The sequence below is a fragment of the Nerophis ophidion genome, linkage group LG29 (assembly GCF_033978795.1).
Source record: "Nerophis ophidion isolate RoL-2023_Sa linkage group LG29, RoL_Noph_v1.0, whole genome shotgun sequence".
NCBI classification, from domain to species: Eukaryota; Metazoa; Chordata; class Actinopteri; order Syngnathiformes; family Syngnathidae; genus Nerophis; species Nerophis ophidion.
In genome coordinates, this window is record NC_084639.1 from 21,292,533 (window position 1) to 21,313,881 (window position 21,349).

General features: G+C 43.9%; 1 protein-coding gene across 4 annotated transcripts in view; it reads right to left on the minus strand.

The window, feature by feature from the left end:
* Window positions 1-245: 245 nt before the first annotated feature.
* fstl5 (follistatin-like 5) overlaps window positions 246-21,349 on the minus strand; it is a 465,215-nt gene continuing 444,111 nt past the window's right edge. For all 4 annotated transcript variants that reach the window (XM_061891749.1, XM_061891746.1, XM_061891747.1 and 1 more), the window contains exon 16: window positions 246-7,731. In XM_061891749.1, the coding sequence (XP_061747733.1) occupies window positions 7,029-7,731 (703 nt within the window). In that variant the 3' untranslated portion in view covers window positions 246-7,028. The remainder of the gene's footprint in view (window positions 7,732-21,349) is intronic.

Here is a 21,349-nt window from a genome sequence, read left to right on the forward strand (position 1 = left end):
TATTTATATATACATATATGAATATTTATAAATGCATATATATACATACATATATGCATAAATATATACATACATATGTATATATACACACACACATATATATATATACACACATATATATATATATATATATATATATACACATATATGTATATATACACATATATATATACATATATATATATACATATATACATATATATATATACATATATATATATATATATATATATATATACGTATGTATATATATGTATATGTTTAGTGGCGTAGTGAAAAAGGCAAGACTTCCGTAATGTTTTCAGATCAACTTGGGTGATGCGATTTGAATGTGTTGTTCATAGATTGGCCTCTCCAAAGCTTTGGAATAAAATGTCAAAATACCTATTCTGTCTGGGATTCATTTAAAATTGGCTTATGTGTCATCAAAATAATTTGGGGGTGACCAGCAGCTTAAAATTCCCTCTGAGGAATATATATATATATATATATATATATATATATATATAAACCCAATGTGGCCCCCGGTTCAAAAAGTTTGGGGACCCCTGGTTTAATGCATGCATCTGATTTCATACTTCAGGCTTTTTAAGAAAAAAATATTTATATACTGATGGAGAAGGCTAAAAAATGTATGTATCACTTATGAGGGTTAATGTTTTAGTCACAGGCAGGATTCTCACAGGGATGGGGCAAGAAGTAACCCAGACCTACCTACTCTACGAGGTTTTATTTCGGATCCCAAATTTCATTAAAGTGGAATAACGAGTCGGCTTTGATTTTTCAGCTTCGGGGTCAGAAAGGAAAACTTCCCCGGCGCTGCTTTAATAATTGGGGATTAAAGGTTGGAGAGCGCCCGTTCGTAATGAAGCTCCCGGGCGCCACTTCTGACTGGATGGGATCACGCCACGGGCTGCCTTTAATCAGCGGGGTAGAGAGGAGCAGCCCGTCTGCCGCGATGTTAACGGGCGGGTCGATGGGCGCACGGGGGGATCATCACGTTAATTCCTCTGAAGGAGGAGGATTTCAGCTTGAAGGCACGGGAAGGAAAGTTTGGGAGGGTTGACGCCGAGAAAGACGATCCTGATCTACATTTGATGTACAAACCCCGTTTCCATAGGAGTTGGGAAATTGTGTTAGATGTAAATATAAACGGAATACAATGATTTGCAAATAATTTTCAACCCATATTCAGTTGAATGCACTACAAAAAAAGATATTTAATGTTCAAACTTATAACATTTTTTTGCAAATAATCAACTTAGAATTTCATGGCTGCAACACGTGCCGAAGTAGTTGGGAAAGGGCATGTTCACCACTGTGTTACATCACCTTTTCTTTTAACAACACTTAATAAACGTTTGGGAACTGAGGAAAATAATTGTTGAAGCTTTGGAAAGTGGAATTCTTTCCCGTTCTTGTTTTATGTGGAGCTTCAGTCCAACAGTCCGGGGTCTCCGCTGTCGTATTTTAAACTTCAAAATGCGTCACACATTTTTGATTTGAGACTGGTCTGGACTGGAAGAATGCACTACAAAGACAAGATATTTAATGTTCAAATTTATAACATTTTTTTTATATTTTTTTGAAAATAATTAACTTAGAATTTCATGGCTGCAACACGTGCCAAAGTAGTTGGGAAAGGGCATGTTCACCACTGTGTTACATCACCTTTTCTTTTAACAACACTCAATAAACGTTTGGGAACTGAGGAAAATAATTGTTGAAGCTTTGGAAAGAGGAATTCTTTCCTATTCTTGTTTTATGTAGAGCTTCAGTCCAACAGTCCGGGGTCTCCGCTGTCGTATTTTAAACTTCAAAATGCGCCACACATTTTCGATTTGAGACAGGTCTGGACTGGAAGAATGCATTACAAAAAAAGATATTTAATGTTCAAACTTATACATTTTTTTTATATTTTCTTGCAAATAATTAATTTAGAATTTCATGGCTGCAACACGTGCCAAAGTAGTTGGGAAAGGGCATGTTCACCACTGTGTTACATCACCTTTTCTTTTAACAACACCCAATAAACGTTTGGGAACTGAGGAAAATAATTGTTGAAGCTTTGAAAACTGGAATTCTTTCCCATTCTTGTTTTATGTAGAGCTTCAGTCGTTCAACAGTCCGGGGTCTCCACTGTCGTATTTTACGCTTCATAAAGCGCCACACATTTTCGATGGGAGACAGGTCTGGACTGGAAGTACCACCACTCTTTTTTTAAGGAAGCCACGCTGTTGTAACACGTGCTGAATGTGGCTTGGCATTGTCTTGCATGGCACCCACCTGTTCCCAATTAGCCTGCACACCTGTGGGATGTTCCGAATAAGTGTTTGATGAGCATTCCTCAACTTAATCTGTATTCACTGCCAACTTTCCCAACTTCTTATGGACTCAGACTCGTTCGGGATGCACTAAATTCTAAAGTTAATGATTATTTGCAAAACGATTTTGTTCATAACTTTTATGGACATAATTTCTAGGTGTTGAGGGGTTCCGGTTTGGTGGCCGCGGGATTAGGTCTCTGCTTTTTGCAGATGATGTGGTCCTGATCGCTTCATCTGGCCGGGATCTTCAGCTCTCGCTGGATCGGTTCGCAGTCGAGTGTGAAGCGGCCGGATTGAGAATCAGCAACTCCAAGTCCGAGTCCATGGTTCTCTCCCGGACAAGGGTGGAGTGCCATCTCCGGGTTGGGGAGGAGACCCTGCCCCAAGTGGAGGAGTTCAAGTACCTAGGAGTCTTGTTCACGAGTGAGGGAAGAGTGGATCGTGAGATCGACAGGCGGATCGGTGCGGCGTCTTCAGTAATGCGGACGTTGTACCGATCCGTTGTGGGGAAGAAGGAGCTGAGCCGGAAGGCAAAGCTCTCAATTTACCGGTCGATCTACGTTCCCATCCTCACCTATGGTCATGAGCTTTGGGTCATGACCGAAAGGATAAGATCACGGGTACAAGCGGCCGAAATGAGTTTCCTCCGCCGCCGTGTGGCGGGGCTCTCCCTTAGAGATAGGGTGAGAAGCTCTGCCATCCGGGAGGAACTCAAAATAAAGCGGCTGCTCCTTCACATCGAGAGGAGCCAGATGAGGTGGTTCGGGCATCTGGTCAGGAAGCCACCCGAACGCCTCCCGAGGGAGGTGTTTAGGGCATGGCCAACCGGTAAGAGGCCCAGGACACGTTGGGAAGACTAAGTCTCCCGGCTGGCCTGGGAACGCCTCGGGATCCCCCGGGAAGAGCTAGACGAAGTGGCTGGGGAGAGGAAAGTCTGGGTTTCCCTGCTTAGGTTGTTGCCCCCGCGACCCGACTTCGGATAAGCGGAAGAAGATGGATGGAAGGTTACCATCAGTAACACACTACGTCGACAGGGAATCAAATCCTGCAGTGCCAGACGTGTCCCCCTGCTTAAGCCAGTGCATGTCCAGGCCCATCTGAAGTTTGCCAGAGAGCACATGGGAGTAAAGCCGCTGCTGCTCCACATCGAGAGGAGCCAGATCTGGTCAGGATGCCACCCGAACGCCTCCCGAGGGAGGTGTTTAGGGCACGTCCAAATGGTAGGAGGCCACGGGGAAGACCCAGGACACGTTGGGAGGACTATGTCTCCCGGCTGGCCTGGGAACGCCTCGGGATCCCCCGGGAAGAGCTGGACGAAGTGGCTGGGGAGAGGGAAGTCTGGGTTTCCCTGCTTAGGTTGTTGCCCCCGCAACCCGACCTCGGATAAGCGGAAGAAGATGGATGGATGGATGCAAAACAATATTTATTTTTATCAGTTTGAACATAAAATATGTTGTCTTTGGCAAGTGAAGTGAATTATATTTATATAGCGCTTTTCTCTAGTGACTCAAAGCGCTTTAAATAGTGATAAGCAATATCTAATTTTTACATTTGAACCAGTGTGGGTGGCACTGGGAGCAGGTGGGTAAAGTGTCTTGCCCGAGGACACAACGGCAGTGACTAGGATGGCGGAAGCGGGAATCGAACCTGCAACCCTCAAGTTGCTGGCACGGCCGCTCTACCAACCGAGCTATGCCGCCAATATAAAATGTGGCGGGCCATGTAAAATGATGCAACAGGAGAACACCTGTTATTGGTTCTTGGACCACTTGAGTCCACTTCTGTTGGAGCAAAAGTGTGTTCCAGAACATCATCACAGCAGACTACGGACCAGATAAGACCAGACTGTGGACCAGACTGTGGACCAGACTGCGGACCAGACTTTGGACCAGACTTTGGACCAGACTTTGGACCAGACTGCGGACAAAGACTGCGGACCAGACTGTAGACCAGACTGTAGACCAGACTGTAGACCAGACTGTGTACCAGACTGTGAAGTGAAGTGAATTATATTTATATAGCGCTTTTCTCTAGTGACTTGAAGCGCTTTACATAGTGAAACCCAATATCTAAGTTATATTTAAACCAGTGTGGGTGGCACTGGGAGCAGGTGGGTAAAGTGTCTTGCCCGAGGACACAACGGCAGTGACTAGGATGGCGGAAGCGGGAATCGAACCTGCAACCCTCAAGTTGCTTGTACAGCCGCTCTACCAACCGCCCATATAAAATGTGGCGGGCCATGTAAAATGATGCAAGATGAGAACACCTATTATTGGTTCTTGGACCACTTGAGTCCACTTCTGTTGGAGCAAAAGTGTGTTCCGGAACATCATCACAGCAGACTACGGACCAGATAAGACCAAACTGTGGATCAGACTGTGGACCAGACTATGGACCAGACTGCGGACCAGACTGCGGACCAGACTGCGGACAAAGACTGCGGACCAGACTGCGGACCAGACTGTTGACCAGACTGCGGACCAGACTGCGGACAAAGACTGCGGACCAGACTTTGGACCAGACTGTAGACCAGACTGTGTACCAGACTGTGAAGTGAAGTGCATTATATTTGTATAGCGCTTTTCTCTAGTGACTCAAAGCGCTTTACATAGTGAAACCTAATATCTAAGTTACATTTAAACCAGTGTGGGTGGCACTGGGAGCAGGTGGGTAAAATGTCTTGCCCGAGGACACAACGGCAGTGACTAGGATGGCGGAAGCGGGAATCGAACCTGCAACCCTCAAGTTGCTGGCACGGCCGCTCTACCAACCGCCCATATAAAATGTGGCGGGCCATGTAAAATGATGCAACAGGAGAACACCTATTATTGGTTCTTGGACCACTTGAGTCCACTTCTGTTGGAGCAAAAGTGTGTTCCGGAACATCATCACAGCAGACTATGGACCAGATAAGACCAAACTGTGGACCAGACTGTGGACCAGACGGCGGACAAAACGGCGGACCAGACGGCGGACCAGACGGCGGACCAGACGGCGGACCAGACCGCGGACCAGACCGCGGACCAGACTGTGTACCAGACTGTGAAGTGAAGTGAATTATATTTATATAGCGCTTTTCTCTAGTGACTCAAAGCGCTTTACATAGTGAAACCCAATATCTAAGTTACATTTAAACCAGTGTGGGTGGCACTGGGAGCAGGTGGGTAAAGTGTCTTGCCCGAGGACACAACGGCAGTAACTAGCATGGCGGAAGCGGGAATCGAACCTGCAACCCTGAAGTTGCTGGTACGGCCGCTCTACCAACCGCCCATATAAAATGTGGCGGGCCATGTAAAATGATGCAACAGGAGAACACCTATTATTGGTTCTTGGACCACTTGAGTCCACTTCTGTTGGAGCAAAAGTGTGTTCCGGAACATCATCACAGCAGACTACGGACCAGACTGTGGACCAGATCGCGGACCAGACTGCGGACCAGACTTTGGACCAGACTGTGTACCAGACTGTGAAGTGAAGTGAATTATATTTATATAGCGCTTTTCTCTAGTGACTCAAAGCGCTTTACATAGTGAAACCCAATATCTAAGTTACATTTAAACCAGTGTGGGTGGCACTGGGAGCAGGTGGGTAAAGTGTCTTGCCCAAGGACACAAGGCAGTGACTAGGATGGCGGAAGCGGGAATCGAACCTGCAACCCTCAAGTTGCTGGTACGGCCGCTTTACTTATGCCGCCCATATAAAATGTGGCGGGCCATGTAAAATGATGCAACAGGAGAACACCTATTATTGGTTCTTGGACCACTTGAGTCCACTTCTGTTGGAGCAAAAGTTTGTTCCGGAACATCATCACAGCAGACTACGGACCAGATAAGACCAAACTGTAGACCAGACTGTGGACCAGACTGCGGACCAGACGGCGGACCAGACTGCGGACCAGACGGCGGACCAGACTGCGGACCAGACTGTGTACCAGACTGCGGACCAGACTGTGTACCAGACTGCGGACCAGACTGTAGACCAGACTGTGAAGTGAAGTGAATTATATTTATATAGCGCTTTTCTCTAGAGACTCGAAGCGCTTTACATAGTGAAACCCAATATCTAAGTTACATTCAAACCAGTGTGGGTGGCACTGGGAGCAGGTGGGTAAAGTGTCTTGCCCAAGGACACAACGGCAGTGACTAGGATGGCGGGAGCGGGAATCGAACCTGCAACCCTCAAGTTGCTTGTACGGCCGCTCTACCAACCGCCCATATAGAATGATGCAACAGGAGAACACCTATTATTGGTTCTTGGACCACTTGAGTCCACTTCTGTTGGAGCAAAAGTGTGTTCCGGAACATCATCACAGCAGACTATGGACCAGATAAGACCAGACCGCGGACCAGACCGCGGACCAGACCGCGGACCAGACTGTGTACCGGACTGTGAAGTGAAGTGAATTATATTTATATAGCGCTTTTCTCTAGTGACTCGAAGCGCTTTACATAGTGAAACCCAATATCTAAGTTACATTTAAACCAGTGTGGGTGGCACTAGTTTGTAGCATATTCAACTGAATACGGGTTGAAAATCTTTGCAAATCTTTGCATTCCGTTTATATTTGCATCTAACAAAATTTCCCAGGTTTATTTGCTTTGTTTCTGGTTTTTCGATCCCCAGCAATTCCTAAAAATCGGTGATGACGGCAAATTCAGTGCAACGGTACGTTCTCAGGGGAAAGAAAAACTGGTTGGGGATCTAAGACTCCCCCACCCAGGCCAGCACGTTGCCCTTGGCGACGCCGGTGATCTCACAGTTGAGCTTGTTGAGCCGCCCGTCCAGGATGAAGAGGGACTCCCTGGACGGGGTCATGAGGTACTGGCCGAAGACGCCGCCGCCGAGTACCACCCGGTTCTTGCTGCTCCACGGCCACTCGTACGCCTTGATGGGATCCTTCAAGCTCTTGATCATCTTCACTTTGCCGCTGCTGAGCTCCACGAACAGAACGTCGGTCTGTCGGCCGGAGCTCCCGAACACGTTGTACCGCTGCGCCTCGGTGAAGGAGCGCTGGAAGGCCAGGTCGGAGATGTGAAGGTTGGTGTGGATGTCGTACGGCGCCCCGACGTCCCCTCGCTCCGAGACGGTCTGGATCCTCATCAGCCCGTTGCCGTCGTCCACGGTGACCAGGTAGCGGCCGTCCGGGGACACGTAGGGCGTCCCGGTGACGTCGCCGTTCTGGCCGACCACGGCGTCCGTCACCCCGTCCACGATGATCTGAGGCCGAGCGGCGCCGGTGGAGTCGGGCTGGCAGTCGACAAAGTAGTACCCGCCCAGGTGGGTGTAGGCCGCGGACTTGGGCACGCAGTTGAAATCCCGCAGGCTGATGTTTCGCACGTAGGCCAGCGTCTCCAGGTCCATCTTGTGGAGGACAGGCTCATTTCGGTGAAAGATGAGACCGAATCTGTTGGCAATTTCAAAAGAGACACAGCACAGAAGATGGAATCAATAACTATTACGGATATTTCTGTCCTCGGACCAGCAAGACCCGATGACTTGGTTCGAAAATCATCGAGCCTTCGCTCCGATCGTTCGTCACCACGCGAAAAAATCTCGACTTTGGTGACAAATTGGTTTCTTCTTCTGAACAACAACAACAATGTGAAGCACCCTCCGACCTTTCAAGTGGCAACAGCTTTTATTTTTGTCTGAAATGTGTTCAAGAATGTAAGAACCAGATTCGTTGGAATTGTGACGCCGACATTGAAATGATACCAATTGAAGTCTTCCAATTTTTGGGATTGAGCGATTATAGCTGAATGTAAGGTAAAGCCCCAAAGCCCTATACAGTATTTTTCAGACTATAAGGCGCACCGAAAAACTCAACAGTGCGCCTTATAACCTGGTGCGCCTAATGTACGGAATAGTTTTGGTGGTGATAACGGACCACGATGCAATTTTATTTGGTATATGGTGTAATGATAAGTGTGACCAGTAGATGGCAGTCACACATAAGAGATATGTGCAGACTGCCATATGATGGCAATCACATATAAAAGATAAATATACACAACAATATGATGGCAGTCAAACATAAGAGATATGTGTAAACTGCAATATGATGGCAGTCACAGATAAGATATAAATGTAGACTGCCATATGATGGCAGTCACACAAAAGATATGTGTAGACTGCAATTTGATGGCAGTCACACATAAGAGATGGGTGCAGGCTGCAATATGATGGCAGTCACACATAAGAGATACGTGTAAACTGCAATATGATGGCAGTCACACATAAGAGATATGTGTAAACTGCAATATGATGGCAGTCACACAAAATATAAATGTAGACTGCCATATGATGGCAGTCACACAAAAGATATGTGTAGACTGCAATATGATGGCAGTCAAACATAAGAGATATGTGTAAACTGCAATATGATGGCAGTCACACATAAAATATAAATGTAGACTGCCATATGATGGCAGTCACATAAAATATAAGTGTAGACTGTAATATGATGGTAATCACACATAAGAGATACGTGTCGACTGCAATATGATGGCAGTCGCACATAAGACATATGTGTGAACTGCAATATAATGGCAGTCACACATAGATACGTGTAGACTGCAATATGATGGCAGTTACACATAAAAGATACGTGTAGACGGCAATATGATGGCAGTCACACATAAGAAACGTGCAGACTGCAATATGATGGCAGTCACACATAAGAGATGCGTGTAGACTGCAATATAATGGCAGTCACACACAAGAGATACGTGTAGACTGTAATATGATGGCAGTCACACATAAGAGATGCGTGTAGACTGCAGTATGATGTTAGTCACACATAAGATACATGTAGACTGCAATATGATGGCAGTCACACATAAGAGATATGTGAAGACTGCCATGCGATGGCAGTCACACATAAGAGATATGTGAAGACTGCCATACGATGGCAGTTACACATAATAGGTATGTGTCGACTGCAATACGATGGCAGTCGCACATAATATATATGTGTAGACTGCAATATAATGGCAGTCACACATAAGAGATACGTGTGGACTTCAATATAATGGCAGTCACACAAAAGATACGTGTAGACTGCCATATGATGGCAGTTACACATAAAAGATACGTGTAGACGGCAATATGATAGCAGTCACACATAAGAGATGCGTGTAGACTGCAATATAATGGCAGTCACACACAAGAGATACGTGTAGACTGCAATATGATGGCAGTCACACATAAGAGATGCGTGTAGACTGCAGTATGATGTTAGTCACACATAAGATACATGTAGACTGCAATATGATGGCAGTCACACATAAGAGATATGTGAAGACTGCCATGCGATGGCAGTCACACATAAGAGATATGTGAAGACTGCCATACGATGGCAGTTACACATAAGAGATATGTGAAGACTGCCATACGATGGCAGTTACACATAATAGGTATGTGTCGACTGCAATATGATGGCAGTCACAAATAAGAGATGTGTCGACTGCAATACGATGGCAGTCGCACATAATATATATGTGTAGACTGCAATATAATGGCAGTCACACATAAGAGATACGTGTAGACTTCAATATAATGGCAGTCACACATAAAAGATACGTGTAGGCGGCAATATGATGGCAGTCGCACATAAGAGACACGCGTAGACTGCAATATGATGGCAGTCACACATAAGAGATACGTGTAGGCGGCAATATGATGGCAGTCGCACATAAGAGACACCCGTAGACTGCAATATGATGGCAGTCACACATAAGAGATACGTGTAGACTGCAATATGATGGCAGTCACACATCTGAAATGGACATCAGGTGTGTGGATCGCCCAGCTGGGATGAAGTTCTGTAATCCCCTGTCATTGTTTAAAATGGCAGCAGCAGAGGAGGACCAGGCAGAAAGAGTCAGAAAACCAGCGAATAAAGAACAAAAGCGACCGAGAGCGAGAAGCAGACGGCGACATGGAGCTGAAAAGCGAACGGCAAGGGCGAGCAGTTGGAGGCGGAGCTAAAAAGCGACCCGGCGGAAGACGAAGCTTTATTTGGAAAAATAAAACAAATAAGAATCAGCACCTCCAAGACCGAGTCCATGGTTCTCGCCCGTAAAAGGGCTGAGTGCCATCTCCGGGTTGGGGAGGAGACCCTGCCCCAAGTGGAGGAGTTCAAGTACCTTGGAGTCTTATTCACGAGTGAGGGAAGAGTTTATCGTGAGATCGACAGGCGGCGTCTTCAGTAATGCGGACGTTGTATCGATCCGTTGTGGTGAAGAAGGAGCTGAGCCGGAAGGCAAAGCTCTCAATTTACCGGTCGATCTACGTTCCCATCCTCACCTATGGTCATGAGCTTTGGGTCATGACCGAAAGGATAAGATCACGGCTACAAGCGGCCGAAATGAGTTTCCTCTCCCTTAGAGATAGGGTGAGAAGCTCTGTCATCCGGGAGGAACTCAAAGTAAAGCCACTCTTCCTCCACATCCAGAGGAGCCAGATGAGGTGGTTCGAGCATCTGGTCAGGATGCCACCCGAACGCCTCCCTAGGGAGGTGTTTAGGGCACATCCGACCGGTAGGAGGCCACGGGCAAGACCCAGGACAAGTTGGGAAGACTAAGTCTCCCGGCTGGCCTAGGAACGCCTCGGGATCCCCCGGGAAAAGCTGGACGAAGTGGCTGGGGAGAGGGAAGTCTGGGCTTAAAAGTTAAAGTCCCATTGATAGTCACACACACACTAGGTGTGGCGAAATTATTCTCTGCATTTGACCTATCACCCTTGATCACCCCCTGGGAGGTGAGGGGAGCAGTGGGCAGCAGCTGTGGCCACGCCCGGGAATCATTTTTGGTGATTTAACCCCCAATTCCAACCCTTGATGCGGAGTGCCAAGCAGGAAGGTAATGGGTCCCATTTTTATAGTCTTTGATGTGAAGTGATTTATATTTATATAGCGCTTTTCTCAAGTGACTCAAAGCGCTTTACATAGTGAAACCCAATATCTAAGTTACATTTAAACCAGTGTGGGTGGCACTGGGAGCAGGTGGGTAAAGTGTCTTGCCCAAGGACACAACGGCAGTGACTAGGATGGTGGAAGCGGGAATCGAACCTGCAACCCTCAAGTTGCTGGCACAGCCATTCTACCAACCGAGCTATGCTTGATATGACTTGGCCAGAGTTTGAACTCACAACCTACCGATCTCAGAGCAGACACTCTAACCACTAGGCCACTGAGTAGGTCCTTCCCTGCTTAGGCTGCTGCCCCCACGACCCGAACTCGGATAAGCGGAAGAAGATGGATGGATGGAAAACAAAGTCACAAACTGCCCGCCATCATGTCTGTTTTTGGTGGTCTTATACAAACCCCGTTTCCATATGAGTTGGGAAATTGTGTTAGATGTAAATATAAACGGAATACGGAATATGCAAATCCTTTTCAACCCATATTCAGTTGAATATGGTACAAAGACAACATATTTCATGTTCAAACTGATAACCAATTTTTCTTTGCAAATAATCATTAACTTTAGAATTTGATGCCAGCAACACGTGACAAAGAAGTTGGGAAAGGCGGCAAAAAATACGGATAAAGTTGAGGAATGCTCATCAAACACTTATTTGGAACATCCCACACGTGTGCAGGCTAATTGGGAACAGGTGGGTGCCATGATTGGGTATAAAAACAGCTTCCCCAAAAAAAATGCTCAGTCTTTCACAAGAAAGGATGGGGCGAGGTACACGCCTTTGTCCACAACTGTGTGAGCAAATAGTCAAACAGTTTAAGAACGACGTTTCTCAAAGTGCATTTGCAAGAAATTTTGAGATTTCAACATCTACGGTCCATAATGTCATCAAAAGGTTCAGAGAATCTGGAGAAATCACTCCACGTAAGCGGCATGGCCGGAAACCAACATTGAATGACCGTGACCTTCGATCCCTCAGACGGCACTGCATCAAAAACCGACATCAATCTCTAAAGGATATCACCACATGGGCTCAGGAACACTTCAGAAAACCACTGTCGCTAAATACAGTTTGTCGCTACATCTGTAAGTGCAAGTTAAAGCTCTACTATGCAAAGTGAAAGCCATTTATCAACAACATCCAGAAACGCCGTTGATCATCTAAGATGGACTGATGCAAAGTGGAAAAGTGTTCTGTGGTCTGACGAGTCCACATTTCAAATTGTTTTTGGAAATATTCGACATTGTGTCATCCGGACCAAAGGGGAAGCGAACCATCCAGACTGTAATCGACGCAAAGTTGAAAAGCCAGCATCTGTGATGGTATGGGGGTGCATTAGTGCCCAAGGCATGGGTAACTTACACATCTGTGAAGGCACCATTAATGCTGAAAGGTACATACAGGTGCTGGAACATCATATGCTGCCATCTTTTTCATGGACGCCCCTGCTTATTTCAGCAAGACAATGCCGAGCCACATTCAGCACGTGTTACAACAGCGTGGCTTCATAAAAAAAAAGAGTGCTGGTACTTTTTTGGCCCGCCTGCAGTCCAGACCTGTCTCCCATGGAAAATGTGTGGCGCATTTCAGCTCGGTTGGTAGAGCGGCCGTGCCAGCAACTTGAGGGTTGCAGGTTCGATTCCCGCTTCCGCCATCCTAGTCCCTCCCCTTGTGTCCTTGGGCAAGACACTTTACCCACCTGCTCCCAGTGCCACCCACACTGGTTTAAATGTAACTTAGATATTGGATTTGTAAAGCGCTTTGAGTCACTAGAGAAAAAGCGCTATATAAATATAATTCATTTCATTTCATTTCATTATGAAGCGTAAAATGAACGACTGAAGCTCTACATAAAACAAGAATGGGAAAGAATTCCACTTTCAAAGCTTCAGCAATTAGTTTCCTCAGTTCCCAAACGTTTATTGAGTGTTGTTCAAAGAAAAGGTGATGTAACACAGTGGTGAACATGCCCTTTCCTAACTACTTTGGGAAAAGTGTGACTGACAGCAAAAAAAAAAAAAGTTTATGAGTTTGAACATTAAATATCTTGTCTTTGTTGTGCATTTGAGTGGATATGGGTTGAAAATTATTTGCAAATCATTGTATTCCGTATATATTTACATCTAACACAATTTCCCAACTCATATATGGAAAAAAGACATGCTCATTGGCAGTGCGCCTTATTATCCGGTGAGCCCTATGGTCCGGAAACATCTCTTTCAAGGGAGTGCATTGAAGCACTTCAATAACACACCGGGGTCGCCGACACCCGAGTGCAGTCTTGTCTCCGCCTTACCTCATAAAATATACACGGCGAAAGGTGTGAACGGAGCATGGCGGAATGAAACGAGCGGGCCGACGGCCGGCTCAATCTCCACGCCGTTCGTCATCTTTTATGCCGTTTGAACACAAAGCAGGCGGCGCGCCGGAGACAGGGGGCGCATTATCAGCCCCGTCGAGGCAATCATTGATCCGCAGATTGCGTCGCCCCGCTGCAGGCTGCTGCGGGTCAAGGCGGAACGTCAGAACTCCTTTTTTTTCTCGCCCCGTGCGCGGCACCCAGAAGATAAGACATTGATTGAAGGGCTTGGATTTAGAGGGCTGTGAACAGTCTCTTACATAAAACCGAATGACGGCATTTCGAGTCCCGACCTGTCAGTTTGCTGACTGCCATTTGTCGTCTGGAGCCTCTGTGACGGCTGCACAAAAATAAATAAATACAGAAATGTGACTTTGCATCAGAGTCTTTTCTTTCTCCTATGTCCCCCCCTCCCTTGTGGAGGGGGTCCGGTCCGATGACCATGGATGAAGTACTGGCTGTCCAGAGTCGAGACCCAGGATGGACCGCTCGTCGGGACCCAGGATGGACCGCTCGCCTGTATCGGTTGGGGACGTCTCTACGCTGCTGATCCGCTTGAGATGGTTTCCTGTGGACGGGACTCTCGCTGCGGTCTTGGATCCGCTTGAACTGAACTCTCGCGGCTGTGTTGGAGCCACTATGGATTGAACTTTCACAGTATCATGTTAGACCCGCTCGACATCCATTGCTTTCGGTCCCCTAGAGAGGGGGGGTTGCCCACATCTGAGGTCCTCTCCAAGGTTTCTCATAGTCAGCATTGTCACTGGCGTCCCACTGGATGTGAATTCTCTCTGCCCACTGGGTGTTAGTTTTCCTTGCCCTTTTGTGGGTTCTTCCGAGGATGTTGTAGTCGTAATGATTTGTGCAGTCCTTTGAGACATTTGTGATTTGGGGCTATATAAATAAACATTGATTGATTGATATTGAGACTCCAGGATAATAGTCCTACACTGTAAAAAAAATGTTTATGCAGCTACGGCTGCCAAACGAAAACCATAAAATTAAAGTAAAACATTGTAAACCAAAAAAATGATCAAAAACGTATTCACAGAAATTTCCATGAAACGTTTTGTGGAGAAATATCGTGATTTTACAGATTTTTACCAAATTATTAAGAGTTACCACCTTTAATAAAGTGACCATGCAAACGGTTATGCAGAAAAATACCTTTATTCTACAGAGCTTTTTCCAAATTATTACGATCAATTATCCATCCATCCATCCATCCATCATCTTCCGCTTATCCGAGGTCGGGTCGCGGGGGCAACAGCCTAAGCAGGGAAACCCAGACTTCCCTCTCCCCAGCCACTTCGTCTAGCCCTTCCCGGGGGGTCCCGAGGCGTTCCCAGGCCAGCCGGGAGACATAGTCTTCCCAACGTGTCCTGGGTCTTCCCCGTGGCCTCCTACCGGTTGGACGTGCCCTAAACACCTCCCTAGGGAGGCGTTCGGGTGGCATCCTGACCAGATGCCCGAAACACCTCATCTGGCTCCTCTACGATCAATTAATGAAGTGACAATCCTGGCAGTTCCACAAAAAAATACCATTATTTTACAGATTTTTTCTGAATTGTTAGGATCAGGATTCTCACATTCACCTCACCGAGGGGCCACTGGATGCAGGAACTTGGTGCAAAATGAGTTCACCTTCTATGAATGGCTAATCCCGACCTAACAATATACTTACCGATCCTACCGATTTTACCGCGAGACTTTCGCTGACCCTCTCGTAGGATTGACCCGATGTTTGCCCGGGCAAATATATCACAGGCGTACCGTGACAGCGCCTTGTCGCACTCTGCGTGGCGACTTCAACGCATGATGTGTATGGCTTTAACAGACTTCTGATAGTCACTGCAAGACATACTTGATCAACAGCCATGCAGGTCACACTGAGGGTGGCCGTATAAACAACTTTAACACTGTTACAAATATGCGCCACTGTAACACAACATAAACGCAACATAACAAATACCCAGAATCCCATGCAGCGCTGACTCTTACGGGCTATTCCCCCGCTACAACCTAACCCCGCCCCCCTCCGTGCGGGGTTTGGTGGTGGGGGTGTATATTGTAACACATGGGATTCTGGGTATTTTTTCTGTTGTGTTAATGTTTTACGGTGAAGATGTTCTCTTTAAATGTGTTTGTCATTCTTGTTTGGTGTGGTTACACAGTGTGGCGCATATTTGTAACAGTGCTAAAGTTGTTTGTACGACCACCGTCAGTGTGACTTGTATGGCTGTTGATCAAGTATGTCTTGCAGTCACTAATGTACGTCATATTACTGAGAAAAATGTTAAATTGTCAGTATGAGCATATACGTTTATATAAGACGCTACATATACTTTGACTTGAATGTAAAAATACACATTAATATTAAAAAGAATAAGATTTACCTTAAAATTACATATAAAACTGTTAGATTGTTAGTATGGATATAGACTTTTATATAACAAGTGACATATTTGATGAAAGTTGATTACTGTAATTTTACATGATTTTGAAAGTAATTTGAGAAAACAGAAAATGATATGTATAATTTATTTGGTATTTTTCTGTAAAAAATAGAAATAAACATAGTTTGTCATTACTGGCATATTACTTAAAATAACAGGCGGCTTGTTTATTTACAGATAATGTCTTAAATTTTACAGTTTTATAACCTATTTAATTATTATTTTTTTAAATCTAGTAGAAATTTTGAGTAAATTAACCATAAAAATAGGATTTTTTTTTTTTTATAGTGTACGTTTAAATAAATGTTTTGCCATTTTTTAAAATCCCTTTACCAAGATAAGGTTTTAACTTGGGGAAAAGTGCACCAATCAGTAACTACGCATTTTCCGGTTCATTTTGAGTATGTAATGGATCAACGTAAACATAAAAAAACTGCTGATCTGGTAACTTGCCTTAAAAGATAAACACACCAAGAAAAGCCAAAAGCAGTGAAGTTTTCACGTTGAGTAAAAGGTAAATAAAAAGAGATATTTAATTTTCACACTTTTTGCAAATAATCATGAACTTAGAATTTAATGTCAGCAAAACATTGCAAAAAAGTTGTCAGAGGGGAATTTTTACCACTGTGCTACATGGCCTTTCCTTTTAACAACACTCAGTAAAAGGTTTGGGAACTGAGGAGACACATTTTTAAAGTGGAATTATTTCCCATTCTTGCCTGAAATACAGTTTAAGTTGATCAACAGTCTCCCTTCTGCTATTTAAGGCTTCATATTGCACCAAATATTTTCAATGGGAGACAGGTCTGGACTACAGGCAGGCCAGTCTGGTACCCGCACTCTTTTACTATGCTGTGGTAACATGTGGCTTGGCATTGTCTTGCTGAAATAAGCAGGGGCGTCCATGATAACGTTGCTTGGATGGCAACATATGTTGTTCCAAAACCTGTATGTACCTTTCAGCATTAATGGTGCCTTCACAGATGTGTAAGTTACCCATGCCTTGGGCACTAATACACCCCCATACCATCACAGATGCTGACTTTTACACGTTGCACCTAGAAGAGTCCGGATGGTTCTTCTCCTCTTTGGTCTACAGTTTCCAAAACAATTTGAAATGTGGACTCGTCAGACCACAGACCACTTTTACACTTTTGCATCAGTCCATCTTAGACGAGCTCGAGCCAAGCAAAGCAGGCGGCGTTTCTGGGTGTTGTTGATAAATAGCTTTGGCTTTGCATAGTTGAGGTTTAACTTGCACTTACAGATGGAGCGACCAACTGCAGTTACTGACAGAGGTTTTCTGAAGTGTTCCTGAGCCCATGTGGTGATATCCTTTACACACTCATGTCGCTTTTTGATGCAATACCGCCTGAGGGATCCAAGGTCCGTAGTATTATGGCTTACGTGCAGTTAATTCACCAGATTTCTGAACCTTTTGATGATTTTCTGGAGTATGGATGGTGAAATCCCTAAATTCCTTGCAACAGCTGATTGAGAAATGTTCTTAAACATTTTACTCACACGTTTGTTGACCAAGTGGAGACCCCCGCCCCGTTCTTGTTTGTGAATGACTGAGCATTTCATGGTTGCTGCTTTTATACCCAATCATGGCACCCACATGTTCCCAATTAGCCTGCACACCTGTGGGATGTTCACAATAAGTGTTTGATGAGCATTCTTTTTTTGCCACTTGTGCCAGATTTTTGAAACATGTTGCAGGCACCAAATTCCAAATGAGCTAATATTTGCAAAAAATAACATCGTTTTCCATTTCGAACGTTAAATATATTGTCTTTGCAGTCCATTCAATTGAATATAAGTTGAAAAGGATTTGCAAATCATTGTATTCTCTTTTTATTTACCATTTACACAACGTGATTACTTCACTGCTTTTGGGGTTTGTAAAAAAAAATACAAAATTATATAATGTTTACAGGGAAAATGAAGTGAATTATATTTACATAGCGCTTTTTTCTAGTGACTCAAAGCACTTTTAGATAGTGAAACCCAATATCTAAGCTACATTTAAAGCAGTGTGGGTGGCACTGGGGGCAGGTGCGTAAAGTCTCTTGCCCAAGGACACAACGGCAGTGACTAGGATGGCGGATGCGGGGATTGAACCTGGAATCCTCAAGTTGCTGGCACTGCCGAGCTACACCGTCCCGGTACTTTGTAAAAACAAAGTGTAAAGATTTAAACCAAGGGGCTTCCAAAGTGTGGCGTGGGAGTCATTTGTGGCCTGCGGGTATTTTTTTAACGACCCAGGTTGATTGGCAACACTAAATGGGCCTTAAGTGTGTGAATGTTGGTTATCTGTGTTGGCCCTGCGATGAGGTTGCGACTTGTCCAGGGTGTACCCCGCCTTCTGCCCGAATGCAGCTGAGATAGGCTCAAGCACCCCTGCGACCCCAAAAAGGACACGCGGTAGGAAATGGATGGATAGATGGCATTCAAAAAATACAATTACAAAGAAAACCAAAATATGAAAAGGTGGAATAAAAGAGCAGAGAGATGCAAAGTAAGGAGAAAGAGTTGAAATGTTGACATTGAAAACATGCAGGCTGTTTTTTTTGTTTTTTTCCAAAGTGTCATTGCTTAAAAAATTACAATTTGATATTAATAATCATCTGCGATGAGGTAGCGACTTGTCCAGGGTCCACCCTGCCTTCCGCCCAAATGCAGCTGATATAGGCTCAAGCACTCCCGCGACCCCAAAAAGGACACATGGTAGAAAATGGATTGATAGATGGCATTCAAAAAATACAATTACAAAGAAAACCAAAATATGAAAAGGTGGAATAAAACAGCAAAGAGATGCAAACTAAGGACAAGAGTTGAAATCTTGACATTGAAAACATGCAGGCTGTTTTTTTTTTTTCAAAGTGTCATTGCTCAAAAAATAACAATTTAATAATAATATTGATAATGATAAAATGTATAATCATAATCTGGGATGAGGTGGCGACTTGTCCAGGGTGTATCCCGCCTTCCGCCCGAAGGCAGCTGAGATAAGCTTCAGCACCCTCCGCGACCCCAAATGGGACAAGAGGTAGAAAATGGATGGATAGATGGCATTCAAAAATTACAATTACAAAGAAAAGCAAAACGTGAAAAGGTGGAATAAAAGAGCAAAGAGATGCAATGTAAAGAGAAAAAGTTGAAATGTTTACATTGATAACAGGCAGGCTGTTTTTTTGTTTTTTTTAAAGTGTCATTGCTCAGAAAATAATTTAATAATAATCATAATAATAATAATAATACTAATAATCATCTGTGATGAGATGGTGACATGTCCAGGGCATACCCTGCCTTCCGCCCAAATGCAGCTGAGATAAACTCCATCGACCCCCCGCGAACCCAAAAGGGACACGCGGTAGAAAATGGATGGATAGATGGCATTCAAAAAATACAATTACAAAGAAAAGCAAAACGTGAAAAGGTGGAATAAAAGAGCAAAGAGATGCAATGTAAGAAGGAACATTTGAAATGTTGACATTGATAACATGCAGGTTGTTTTTTTTTTCTTTTTTTAAAGTGTCATTGCTCAGAAAATAATTTAATAATAATAATAAAAATAATGATAATAATCATCTGCGATGAGGTAGCGACTTGTCCAGGGCATACCCCGCCTTCCGCCCAAATGCAGCTGAGATAGGCTCCAGCATCCCCCGTGAACCCAAAAGGGACAAGCGGTAGAAAATGGATGGATAGATGGCATTCAAAAAATACAATTACAAAGAACAGCAAAAGGTGAAAAGGTGGAATAAAAGAGCAAAGAGATGCAATGTAAGGAGAAAAAAGTTGAAATGTTGAGATTGATAACATGCAGGCTTTTTTTGTTTTGTTTTAAGTGTTATTGCTCAGAAAATAATTTAACATTAATGATAATAATAATTATAATAATATTAGTAATAATCATCTGCGATGAGATAGTGACATGTCCAGGGCATACCCCGCCTTCCGCCCGAATGCAGCTGAGATAGGCTTCAGCATCCCCCACAAACCCAAAAGGGACAAGTGGTAGAAAATGGATGGATAGATGGCATTCAAAAAATACAATTATGAAGAAAAGCAAAACATGAAAAGGTGGAATAAAAGAGCAAAGAGATGCAATGTAAGGAGAAAAAGTTGAAATGTTTACATTGATAACATGCAGGCTTTTTTTTTTCTTTTTTTCCAAGTGTCATTGCTCCAAAAAATAATTTAATAATAATAATATTAATAATAATAATAATCATCTGCGATGAGAGGGCGACTTGTCCAGGGTGTACGACGCCTTCCGCCCGAATGCAGCTGAGATAGGGTCCAGCACCCCCGCGACCCCAAAAGGGACAAGCGGTAGAAAATGGATGGATGGATGGCATTCAAAAAATACAATTACAAAAAAACTGGGAAAAAAAACAAAAAACAGCCTGCATTTTATCAATGTCAACATTTAAACTTTTTCTCCTTATGTTGCATCGCTTTGCTTTTTTATTCCACCTTTTCATTTTTTTTGTTTTTTTGTAATTGTATTTTGTGTCATTGCTCCAAAAACAACAATTTAATAATAATAACAATAATAATAATGATAACAATAATAATAATAATAATAATAATAATCATCATCATCATCATCATCATCAGCGATGAGGTAGCGACTTGTCCAGGGTGTACCCCGCCTTCCGCCCAAATGCAGCTGAGATAAGTTCCATCGACCCCCCGCGACCCCAAAAGGGACACGCGCTAGAAATTGGATGGATAGATGGCATTCAAAAAATACAATTACAAAAAAACTGGAAAAAAAACAAAAACAGCCTGCATTTTATCAATGTCAATATTTAAACTTTTTCTCCTTATGTTACATCGCTTTGATTTTTTATTCCACCTTTTCATGTTTTTTTGTTTTTTTGTAATTGTATTTTGTGTCATTGCTCCAAAAACAACAATTTAATAATAATAATAATAATAATAATAATCATCATCATCAGCGATGAGGTAGCAACTTGTCCAGGGTGTACCCCGCCTTCCGCCCGAATGCAGCTGAAATAAGCTCCATCGACCCCCCGCGACCCCAAAAGGGACATGCGGTATAAAATGGATGGATAGATGGCATTCAAAAAATATAATTACAAAGAAAAGCAAAACGTGAAAAGGTGGAATAAAAGAGCAAAGAGATGCAATGTAAGAAGGAACATTTGAAATGTTGACATTTATAACATGCAGGCTGTTTTATTTTTTCCTTCAAAGTGTCATTGCTCAAAAATAATTTAATACCACAAATAATAATAATAATTATA